This window comes from Oenanthe melanoleuca, chromosome 2 (assembly GCF_029582105.1).
Source record: "Oenanthe melanoleuca isolate GR-GAL-2019-014 chromosome 2, OMel1.0, whole genome shotgun sequence".
In the NCBI taxonomy this organism is placed as follows: Eukaryota; Metazoa; Chordata; class Aves; order Passeriformes; family Muscicapidae; genus Oenanthe; species Oenanthe melanoleuca.
The window spans coordinates 60127727-60140645 of NC_079335.1; the positions used below are offsets into that span (position 1 = coordinate 60127727).

The window sequence follows — 12919 nt, forward strand, 5'->3', positions numbered from 1 at the left end:
ATTGAACAAAGAACGAGTAACAGCATCCTACCATAAAAGTAAACGCAGGGCAAATTCCATGCTGTACTTTGATACTGCATGAAAGTAAGGGCTTAGACTCTGGAGAAGGCCATGTACTGGTACATTTTCATGTATGGTTCAAAGTTTAAAAAGGGCATAAACCTGCTTTTAGTCCACTTTAGTTCATAGAATAACTAGGTACAAAGATTCTTTTGTATTAATAAGAAAAAAATTTTTCTGTTTTTTTGGGCTGAACTGAATGTGAGTGTTTGGAGGGTGTGGAGGTTATTTAATTCTCTGTTAGTTTTAACGGAGTTTTTAGCTTTTTTTTTTTCCTCAGCAAACTGTGTGAGTTTTAGGCTCTGCATATATTTACAGAAAACTAGTGTGATTGTTCTGTCACGCATTTGGAATAGGGGTATAAATTAGCTGCTCTTTCTTAAATCTTAGTGCTTTTTGTTGTGTACCAGGAGCATCACTGGCACTGGCAGAGAGTGATGCTTTTTACATGAGTCAGTATTGTATAGTCAGTATTTGTGAAACTTTGTAACAGATTTGGTACCACAAAATAAAATATTATTTTAGCATCAGCATCTAAAATTATAGTATAATTCCCCCCTCCTCTGGTTAAAGGATGTGACAGATCTTCAGGTTCCTGTTCGCCCTAAAATGTGGATAAAGCTTGAACTGATATATACTGCCCAATGCTGACTGATGGTTCTGAATATATGCAGAGATGCAGTCAGCTGAAAATGTAATGTATAGTAGATGGAGCAAGAGTCTTGGAATAAGATCTTACTGTGTGACCTGTTCATCTAGATATAACAGTGTTGTACCCTGTTGGGTAAGAATGCATGAATGGAAGGCAGCCTGCAAATCCAAATTTAGGATTTCAGGCCTAATAAATGCAAAGCAGAATATGGACATTGCAACCCTGGATGCTTTAAATTTTTTTTTTTTTTATTTTTAATTTTTTAATTCTAAATATTGGAAGAACAAATGGTGTTTGTATTAATATGATCATTCTTGCTTGTGAAAAAGGTAATGCACGCAACAAATCAGAAGTTTTTGGAAATTTTAAATAATTTGATTGACATGACAACACACAATCTGACAAGAATGGAGCGCACAAAATATGAAACTTTAATCACCATTCATGTGCACCAGAAGGATATCTTTGATGATTTGGTAAGTTTTTTAGGAAAACTATCAAGGGACTTTCTGTATGGAAAGTCTTGCACATATAAAAAAATTATAAACAAAACTTAGAATCTATTCTCTTTGAGTAGCTCTGATATTACTGCTGTGATAGAGCATATCAGATTTCATTTGATTTAATATAGATGTGATGCAGTGAGAAGGGTGAATTTTTATATAGATATGTCCATAGGTTTAGACTTCAGTTCTCTAAATGTTGTTTATACTCAATGTGCACAAATTCACCATAAGCAAAAGAGTTTAACTTTTAAAATTAAATTATCTTCTCAATTTGAAGATTTAATGCATTATGCGATTGAAATGTGAATGTAAAAAACCTGCCTTTAGTATTCCTGTCCGTCTATTGATTTCTGATCCAGCCTGTATCTTAATGTAAAGTAATGGTTATTCGAAGGTAAAAGCAGTGAGGCTTCTTATGCTTGAAGAGGATAGCAACAATAAGTATAACAGATATTTTGATTTTTTTGATAATTGACTTGCATCAGGCTTCCTTTAGATAAGTATGTTGAATAAATGAAAGCATAATTATAAAAATGGATGTAAAACAACTTCCAGAGGGCTTGAATGATGTAAAGGACAATTCTGATTCAATACTGATTGCTTAATTTATGCATATATGTATAGGAAGATAAAAATTAAGTGCATATGTAAAGAAAATAGAAAACAATGAAGAAAAGTACTGAAATCCAGAAAGAAAACTGCTGGCTTCTAAGAAAAACATGGGGTATTATTCTCTGCCTGTAATTTTTAATTTATCTTCATAACTATTTTCTTAATTAATTTAATACCATCTTATAATAAAATTATGGAAAATGGGTTAAATTTGTAGGTTCTGTATATGAAATAAAAAGTCGGGAGCAAGTCCAAAACTGGGGAAAGGGTTCTTAAATGGTATATGTAATAATAGCCTTCTCTCTTGAAACATTCTATTCTCTGCTAAACACATCCTTTAGTGATTGAGATAAAGGAGAAGGAAGTGGCTGAGATTGCAGAACCTGCTCCTCACCTTAAATTTTTTACTAGGCCAATAACCAGGGCAACATTTTCTGAAAGAGGCCATTGGTCTTGAGATCAAGTTTCAATAATAATGAATCTATTAATTACCACAAATCTAAATATGTGTGTGGCAAGTTCATACTGAAAAATACAACCTAAATAAACAAGCACTCAAACATCTACACAATGTATTCAAATACTGTGCTCAATTTAGTATTTCTGTGAGCAATGGTGCAGTTACCATGCAGGACAGTCTGCATTGTTCATTTTTTATGTTTTCCGTGACTGTTTTTCAGTATGTCTGTAAGACACAATTCATAATCTCTGTGCCCAAATCAGAGGAAAATCAAAGTAGACAGAAGGTTCAGAGCATGTCATAGACAGGTTTGAAAAGATAATTCTTGATAAGTCTTGACTCCTGATGGATTCCGTGCTCATTCTTCAAGGTCATGAATTTATATAAAGTAGACTTTTTTTTTCTGTATGGAATGTAAGATTAATTTGATTAATTTGCACTGTTTAATTTCTGTATTAATGATTTTTATTTTCTATAATAGGTCCGTATGAACATTAAATCTCCATCTGATTTTGAATGGCAAAAACAGTCTCGATTTTATTTTCTTGAAGACTTGGATAAATGCATTATCAAAATCACTGATGTAGAGTTCACCTACTGCAATGAATACTTAGGCTGTACAGACAGGCTTGTTATAACTCCCTTAACTGACAGGTATTTATAAAAGGAATGAAGTGCATAGTACTGGAGCTAAGATTTACTTCCTTTGACTTAATTATTTTAACTTTCACAAGTCAGAATTACTGAGGTTGCACTACAGTGCTGCAATATTGCTGGTGAACAGCAGAGGCCAGTGCTTATATATTCAGCTGTCTAAAGCAGATTGAATTTGAGTGTTTGCTTGAGCTATTTAAGCTGTGATGGGCTTTGAAAAACTTATTTGTTCTCAAGATAAATATGCCTGAGCATCATACACTTCACCAGCCAAAAGAGAGTCAATCTAAACACCAATATATTGCTGCTTTCAATAAGCAAGTAGTTGCATGAGAATTTGGAATTACAGCAAGTGATTAATTTGAAGTCAGCTGTAGGAAAAAGCAGTAACTCAGGATAGCATTGTGTATCTAGTGCCAGTATGGTTTTAAGCAAGGCCTATGGAGAATTGCAGGACTACAGAGAAAAACTCAGAGGACAATCATAAGGAGAAGTTTTTATTGCTGGAGTGTTAGTTATCCAGCACAGTATAAACTTCATTAGATGCCTATTTTCCTAAAGTGCTTAGTTGCTGCTTCAGCTAGGCAAGAGGCAGATACATTTGCTATGCCAGAGCTTGTTCTTTTATATGTGGATACGAATGTCAAGATACTTTGCACATTCAGTCATTTATAGAATTACAGAATGGCTTGGGTTGGAAGGGGCTTTAAAGATCCTCTAGTTCCAATGCCCTTGCCTTGGACTGGGACATTTTCCACTAGACCAGTTTGCTCAAAGCCCCATCTTGAGTTAATGTTGTAATTGTCTTTGCATTCTTTGTGCTACTAGATTTTATTTATTAATGAAAATTCAGATTTTTGCCTATTTCTGAACAATAATTATTCCCTGTGAGCTAAAGAAAGCCAAACCTCTCCATGTGGATAGCTGGCTTTTAATAAGTAACACACATCTCCCAAGTTCTATATTATGCACCCTACTGTTCCTATGTTAGCTAGAGGTTTGTTTGCAGCAATACACATGCAGTTGGTTAGTGGCTATGGCAGGACTAAAAGTATGACACTGAAAATATTTTTACCCACCAGGAGAGCCAGTATCAAGAAAATGTCGACATTCAAAATTTGTTTACAGAATTAAAATGCAGCTAGGGAAGTGGTTATGGCATCAAGCTGCCAGAGTTCTGAAGGTGTTTGGACAAAGCTTTCAGGCACATGGTGTGGTTTTTGGGTTTGTCCTGAGCAGAGCCAGGAATTGGACTGGGACTGGACATAGAATACATAATGATTCTGTACGGTGCTGTGTCTCACAAGATTGAAAATTAGCACAGGGTGACATGATTGAAGAAAACAATCCTTTTAAATTAGTTTAAAATATAATAATAATAACAACAACAGAAAGAAAAGGCATATCTCTCTTTGGAAAAACCTGAGAGAGCCAAACAGAGCTGCAGGGTGTGGAGGCTACCCACTGTCACATGAAAGGGTATTTGAAGCAGAGATGTTTCCTAGTGTTAGTGTGGGAGACTTATGTACCTAAGCAATGTTGCATAACAACACATTTTATTCCTGTTGTGAGCTTTTTCCATTTTAGTATTATAATACTGCTGCTTGGAATTGTCTGATCTTCTGAAAATTTTCAGGCAATGGTATCTTTGTTCTATTAATCAGCTTGGAGTCAAGTCCTGTTTGGCTAATGATTTCATGTTCAGAGAGATTCCCTAAGCAGAGATAAATACACACAGCTGGTAGTACATTGCATTAAGATAATGGCACTGAAATGGAATGCTCCTACACATCATATCAGACACAGTCCATGTCATTGCATACACCAAAAATGAAGTGAAAGGTCTATATAGAACTTGTGCTGTGCATTCAGTTTGTCCTTACCTCAATTTCAGTAGCAGAATTGTTGGGAGTGGTATTTTTTATGTGTTAAATTATGGCCTGTTAATTGATCAATGAGTATTAAGGTGATAAAACATTCTTACTGCTATTGTATTAGAATGGGTATTCTGTTGTTTCATAAGAAATCATACTAGGTGCTGTCATTTGGGATTTTTTCCAGTGCCCGTTTTATCTCCCCGCATATATCACAAAGCCATTGAGTTTCACAGTGCTAAAATGTGTTTTCTGTGATTTTGGAGTGTTGGAGGTTGAAACAACAGGATTCCTTACATGCTTCAGTAACCTCCACACCATCTGGGAAGGCTGAGACTTAGACTTGAGGATCTCAACCCAGGATGGAGGCTTAAGGAGAAGGTGATCATAGGACTCATGGATTCCTCTCCTTTCTCCATTGCAATCTTTGCTCTCATCCATTGTGCTTCTGGAACTCAAAGACGTCACATGACTGCCAGCACTACTGTGGTTAGGTGTGCTGCTATGGAAATAGCAAGAACAGGATGTTCTTCCAGCCTCTGTACCTTCCTACTGCCAGATCATGAGTGCTCTGGGGAGACAGTAGGAGGGAGGGGGAAAAGGCAGAAATCCAGTGGCTCAGGATGCTGCAGAATAGGCTGTAATGGAGGAAGGGTGTATGACAGCCTAAAAAATCACATTACTACAGTATTTTGGTATTCAGCATTTAGAATTGGCCTGTGGATTTCCTGGGCTGTTGCATTCGTGGCTGTACTGGATGGGTGCTTTTCTGCAGGTGGAGCAAAGCTGGTCCTGGTAACTCAGCTTCACAGTGTGCAAACGGCATCACTAGGGAAATACATTTCTGCTCCCTTCCCTAGCTCTGGATAATACATCTGCTGTGGTTGGATTGACAGACTTCAAGTAATTAATGGTAGGAAAATATTCACAGATCTGTTTGTTCTGTCCTTAGGTGTTACATCACTCTGGCACAGGCCCTGGGCATGAGTATGGGTGGTGCACCAGCAGGACCTGCTGGGACAGGGAAAACAGAGACAACTAAAGACATGGGCAAATGCCTGGGAAAGTATGTTGTTGTTTTCAATTGTTCAGACCAAATGGACTACAGAGGACTTGGTCGTATCTATAAAGGTAAGAAAATACCCACTTTATTAATTTCAGAGTTTTTGCCCCTTCAGTAGTGAGTAAACAATGATTTGGAGGGCATTTTCATCTCTGTTTCCTCTTATTTCCAGATACTCATCCACTTTGCCTAATATTTGATTTTATTTGATTTTTCCATCTTTCTTCCAGCATGCTTCCCAGTACTTCTTTGTTTGATATTCTTCAGCGGTGTTTTCTATCTATGTCTTGTTTTCTTATTCCCTTTTAATCCCTTCTACTCTTTGAGAGTTTTTTAATCCTTCTATCCCACCTATGCCATGTGGAGAGGATTCATATTTATTATTTGCTATTTTTGTGTATCAAATGCGAAGCGTAATGAAGTTGTGCAAGACAGGGAAAATATGCAAAAAGTTGCAGTGTCTTATTTAACAGTAGGACTCTTTTGAAACCAGGAAAATGACACAGTGGTCAAACTCTGATAACTCTCCATGATTAGCAAAATTTTGAATTTAGTTTTGCAGACAGTATTTAGTGATCACAAATGTAGATTTCATTATAATGGTCCATTTTATTGTATCTAGCTGCGTTTATATCTGGACTGACAGACCACAGAATGCAACTGTTTTCTGTGAGTGGTGGGATTTTATCTATAACACGAGGTATCATAAACATAATTTTCACTGTTGTGATATATCTCTTGAAAACTAAAATATAACCTGGGGATAATATTTAGTTCCACTTAAGAAGCCAGCAAATCTGGCCATGATTTTTTAAACAGATGAACATTTCTGAGCTGGAAAATGAACCACCTATGCATGTGAATACCTTCAGTTAAGGTCACAAGTTTCTCAAAGCAGCTGCTGTAACCCCCACAGGGCCAAGTTTTATTTTCGCATCTTTTATGGTGTGTGTGGATATTCAGTGTCACAGGTTTATTTTGCTCATTGTTATTAGACAGAAGAAGCCTGGCATATCTGAGTGTTCTCATAGTGCCAAGCACAGTCATCAGTCTGTAAGGGAGAAGTCAGCCTTTGCTTCTCCTTCCAGTGGGTTTGTCTTTGATGTCACCAAGCTGTTGTCTTCTGCTCTGCTCCTTCTGTGAGAATGTTTGTATCTCTTTATGTGAACACCTCTTTTCCTGACTCCATAGTGTTTCACTTCTTTGTATTAAACTCTTTGTGACTTTTGTCAGTTCAGACACCTGGTTTTGTATTCTTGCCTTTTTTCTGTCTTTTTATCCTGAGCACTTGTCCCTTCCCATTTCAGATTGAGGCAGTAGTGATCACTGCAGCTTGTCGTTGCTTTCTTTTATTAAAACTGGACACAATTTCTGTGTCTAAAAGCACAAGTTTTGAGTTTAAGGGCTCAGCTTTCTTTCACTGTTGTTTTTCTATAAGCTGACCATTTTCCATGTAGTACTGTCATCATATGCTACAGAAGCAAAGTAATACTGTGTAATGTGCCCCTCTTCTGTAACTGCCTCATTTAATGGCATGCTGGTGTTCAGTATGAGCTAGAAAAAACGTTTATAGAACTCATCTAACTGCTGCTCAAGCAACCATGATGCCTGTGGCTGCTTACTTCAGTAAATTTGCAAGTGGGATCATAGCTTGCTTCTCAGAGAATTTTTCTGAGAATTAGATAATAGATCCAGCTGAATAGAGCCTGAATAGGGTGAGTTTCTTCAACATTCCTATGGCTGTTGCGTGTCTGGGAGTAAAAGTAAGATTCTGTTCTTACACAAGTCATTGATGCTTTCATTTGTGAAGGGACATTTGAAGTCAGTTGTTTTGGATTTAGTGTCACTACTTGAAAGGGCCTGGCTTGCAATCACCTTTTTTTGTGTCTTAAGACATAAATAAGAAAATATCTTGAATAATTTCTTGAAGAGTGGATGTACTGAAGTTAGGGAAGGAAATGAGCTCTTTTTGATTTAATATAAAGAGCAAAGTGAGTTCAGATAAAGATTCTTTACTGCACATGAGGTCTTTAATGGAAGAAAGGGTAGTTCTTCTCAGCTGTAGAAGCACTTCCATGCAGACTGATAAGAAAGTTCTCATTAACATATTACATATTTCTGTGCTCCCAATGGGAAATTTTTCAGAATTCCACATTTGTGATAGGCTTGATGCTCCATCACCAGTGTTTCTACACCCAAACTTTTCACTTTATCTGGTGCTGTGGGTCAAGGCATCAGACATTAGCAGGTTTAGCAGTGAGGAAAAAAGAGGCAGGGAGAGGAGGTGTTGTCCTGTCTGCAGGCATGTTTCCAGGCTTCTTCTGTAAAGGCAAGAAGTTTCATCTTCAAAAAAAAAAAAAAAAAAAAAAAAAAAAAAAAAAAAAAAGAAAAATATAAGATAACTAATATAGTATATATATACTATATATACTTTAAAAAGATGATTTGAACTTCTTCTGGTTGGGTCAGAGCTGAGGTTTGGTCTTCCTGTTTCCCTGTTTTGTTTTTCTGTGTGACTTAAGAAATTCATAGGCAGATGATATAACTGATATGTTCGAGGCCTAGATTTTGATATTTGTTAGTTTTGTTTTTCAAATTTGAACCAAAATGTAGATTCGGATACAACTTGTCACCTGAACTGGACCAGAGATAACCTGAGAAAGTACCAGGGATGCAAGTGGGAAGATGAATTTTCAGATTTTCTCTTATATCTAATTCAGTATTGAAATTGCCCTTGAATAGCTAACCAGGAACACTTCATCACTGTTCCTGAAAAGTGTTAGTAGATACCTTCAGAAAACATTTTGCCTGTGGTTGCCTGTGGATGGGTATAAAAGTTGTGTTTACTTCGGTTCTGTTTTCTGTACTTACAGTCAGACAATTCCAGTATTACCTGCTTGTGATTTGACATTTAATGCAATATTTAATTTAAGATTTTATATTTATCTGAATTCAGAAGGTGAATACACAATTCTGACATCCTTTAAATTCTTTCAGGACCAATGATTACTTTTTAGTTTGCTGCTTCTGAGTTGTACTTTGGCTAGACAAGCTTTGTTTCAGTGACATTTCCATTGAATTATATCACTGTAGCTCTACTCCTGTGTAAAATCTGGGGGGAAAATGTGGAAAAATACATAGAAAGAGACATAGCACTGCATTGCAGATATGCATTTTATAGTCTGGGGATTAATAGCTATTCTGTGATATTCTTTCATCATTTAAGAACTAGGTTTGTAGAGTGTCTGTACTAATTGGGGCAGGGGCATTGCCACATTTTTCAGATATAATTAAAGATCTCTTTAGTCCTGTCCTTTATTTTCTACTTTTACTCCATTTCTGTATTTTCTAACCATCATATGTTCAGCATGGGAACAGAATTTAATTCACAATATGACAAAATTGCATTGTCTCTGACTGTCTCATTGTTTTGCAGCAGGGAGTTTGCTTGCTGTGCCTTTACTTGTGTGTGTGTTTTTAGCCTTCGTGTGTCCTTTCTTTCCTTTTTCAACACCACCAAAATGAAATAATTTTTCAAGAACTGAGTTTATTCAAAGCTGTGGGATATTGGCTTTGTCTGAGAATGAGGTTTCTTAACTCCATGCAGCAGGTGGCATTACAGAACAAGTGAATTTTTTTTTCCTTTCCCAAAGAAAAATTATTTGGTCAGAACTGAACCTCATCATTCTACAGATAAATTACTTTCAAACCCCTTTAAAATACAGACAGTAAGAGACAATATTTTATGGAACTAAGTTAAAGAATATCCAGCTTTAGAGATTTTCCTTGTTGTATCCCGAAGAGTAGATATTTATGTTTAATAAAAAAAGCAGAAACCCCCCACTTTTTTCGGTTTCTTTTTGGAATGAATCCTAGGATTCTTATACCGCATGTTACAAAAGAGGACAAATGAATTAAAAAAATCTCTGCAATAAGTTTTTTTATCAGGGAGTAGCAAGGATGGGGTAGCTCCAAAAGGGAAGATGAGCCAGGAGCCCAGGGTGATCAGCACAGAGGCAGGGGCAGGACTTCACTCAGCAGGGCACAGTCCCACAGTACCTCAGCAGGGCAGGTTGTTGTCAGCTTGTTCCCATCAGCAGTCCAGACAATGTGAAATGACCAGCTGGATACAGGATCCACCTAGGAAGTTTAGTCAGAAACAGCAGGAGGCAGGACTGGGGGTAACACTGTGGAGCTGTGGGCTCCTCCAAGGCAGTTAATTCCAAAATTCAGAATAAGAGGAGATGGGACTGTGCACAGCCCTGCACACAGTCCAGTTCGGACCTGCCTGAGCTATAATGGAACTCCTGGACTGGAAGACAGAATCTGGATAGAAACCTCAGGAAGGACTGTTGAGGGCATCCAGGGCCCAGATATTCCTCACAGAAGGAGAGGAACATCAGTTAAAGTACTTGCTGCCACACTAATGAAATCAAGGAACATTCTTCATTTGTTTTCAAAGACAGGATTGAGTATTTCATGTTTTAAATTTGGTATCTGACTATAGAATTACTTTAATCTCTGTATCATTATGGCATTGTGGTATTTGTATATATTCCACTTGCTTTAAATTTTTTTAATTAGGCCCATGTAACTTTTCATTCACTTCAGATTCTTTTCCTTATAATATCTAGAAACTAATTAGAAACAGTTTAGGGAAAGGTTACATATAGAATTGAGATAAGTTTAATGGAAGATCTTCAGTATTGCCCTGACTGAATCAAGCCTTAAGAAGCCAATTTTGGTTGTACTACCTGTGATTTTGACCTGGTTTGACTCCTCTAGTTTTGTTCTTCCAAAATTACATGGGTAAAAAAGACCAATTGATGCAACATTATTAAAATAATTGGTTAATGGGCATGAAAAAACATTAAAAATGAATGTCAGAAAAGAAACATAAAACTGGCATTAAGGACAATTGGATGAACATGTTAAAGGGCAAGAGAAGATCAGACAAGGAAAAGTAGAGGGAAAGAAAGTAGCATATTATGAGAAGAACAGGCTGAGCAAAGGCAAGAGAAGAAAAAAAATGAAAGAGAAAACAAAAGAAAGTGAATGAATGTATCTTGATAGTATAGTTATTGATTTTTGAATACTTTCTCTTGAACTATATACAGTTCTTAAGGAATTAACTTTACACATAAACCACCCATAGATTTATTTTACCAGTGCTATAGACATTGCCATATAAAGTATGGGGATTCAGGGGAGCTCTGGGTATGGTTATTCAACATTGCAAACACACAAATACCTTTTCTTGGGCAAGTGCTTTATTTCTGCATTTAGTACTGCCTTCAAACTGATAAAGCCAATCTGAGCTCCACCAGTCAGTGGAATGAATTACACACTTCTGAATATTTGTAGGTATGGACCCAGGCAATTGGAAATACTAGTCCAGTGTAATCTTTGGGAAGGGAGGAATGGCATCCATGAAGCTCCTGCATAGACTTACTAGCCTTGGTCTCTTGTGAAATGGGTGTGGAAGAGCAGGGATTATGTAGCTTTCCCACTACTGGTCTGGAAGGCTGCCACTGCAGACTCTCCTATTTCAATCCTGTTAGCATGATACAGAAGAAGGAGTACTTGACTCCTGAAAAAGCCATTAATTTAATGATGTTTGTGGGTACTACTGTCTGTCTATAACCCCATGGCCTGTTCCAAGTCACAATTCTAAGTGTAACAGCAGATTCTTTCCTCTCTCTTGAACAATAGGATGTTAATCTCCAGTAATTTTTTAGCTATGAATTAATTGTTATAAAATGATACAATGCTTCTGAATGTACAATGCTTCAGAAGTGTAGTGGTCTCTGTTTGGTTTTGTGCTTTTTAGATAGGTGTTTCTTAAGCTCATCTTCATCCCCTGCATAGATGAGTTTCCATGCTGTATGCACATTTATGCTACTATATGATACTATATGCAGTATTAATTAACACTTTCAGCCTAATGGTTGCTGTAAAACTCTAGTATTCTTTGTAAAGAAGTTTATGTATCTTTTTCGTTCAAGGTCTGATACTTTTTCTGAGTGTCATTGATGCACAGCCCAACTTATTTTGAGTTTTTACTTCTCACTTTATTCTGTGTTCATGTTCTCTGTTCTTCTCATGTTACACTAAGTTGTATAGAACATGCTCTATTTTGTATATAAATTGCTCGTTTGATCTTCTATTTTAACAGAGTATTTCTCTTTTTGCTTTTCTTAGGTTTGGCTCAGTCGGGTGCATGGGGTTGCTTTGATGAATTTAACCGCATTGAACTTCCAGTTTTATCAGTGGCTGCTCAGCAGATATATATTGTACTTCAGTGTAAGAAAAAAAAGAAACTTCAGTTCACTTTCACTGATGGTGATGTCGTTGACATGGACAGAGAATTTGGTATATTTCTGACTATGGTATGTCTGTAAATACATGTAAATGGCATAATTGTGAAAAATCTTTTTTGTTCCATTTCCTATTGAAATTTCCCTGTTGAAATAATGGAACTATCTGTTCAAAAATAGTTAATGAAACTCAATCAATAATTTGGTAAAATAATTATGATATAATTTTCTCTAGTCCATGTTTTTTAACTGGATCCTAGGACTTGAGCTATCTATTTATCATTAACTATGTATTTTAAGGACTTTTTTAGTTGAATATTTGACAGATTGAGATTAAATTTAACCCCCTCATATTTTCAGTCAAAGTCTGTCAAAATAAACCAGAAGTAATTGACACTGCAAGAACTACTGTAGCTGGTCTGGTTAGTATTTTACCACCTCTGAAGAAGTTTTGACCTCAATCCTAGAAGACAGCATGAGGGAAACCACCCTCACTCTGTTTCACTGGCCTCCTAAAGATTTATCTTTGGTGCCTGTGGGCTGCTTCTAGCACTGCAGGAGGCAAAGCAGCAGGAAAGTATAAAAATTACTAAAATCATCTTTGTATTTCTCCCTCCTTAGCTACCTACATACCCACAACTCAAAATGGAAGCCTTTGTCTTTATTTTAGTAGTTCCTACCTTTGAAAAAGTGTTAATGTTATCACTGTAATTTGAAAAAC

At 36.6% G+C, this 12919-nt stretch overlaps 1 protein-coding gene across 1 annotated transcript in view; it reads left to right on the forward strand.

The window, feature by feature from the left end:
• LOC130248987 (dynein axonemal heavy chain 5-like) overlaps positions 1 to 12919 on the forward strand; it is a 140209-nt gene that overhangs the window by 36185 nt on the left and 91105 nt on the right. The window contains exons 35-38 of the mRNA XM_056483249.1: positions 1042 to 1188; positions 2772 to 2944; positions 5771 to 5949; positions 12083 to 12270. Of these exons, the coding sequence (XP_056339224.1) occupies positions 1042 to 1188; positions 2772 to 2944; positions 5771 to 5949; positions 12083 to 12270 (687 nt within the window). The remainder of the gene's footprint in view (positions 1 to 1041; positions 1189 to 2771; positions 2945 to 5770; positions 5950 to 12082; positions 12271 to 12919) is intronic.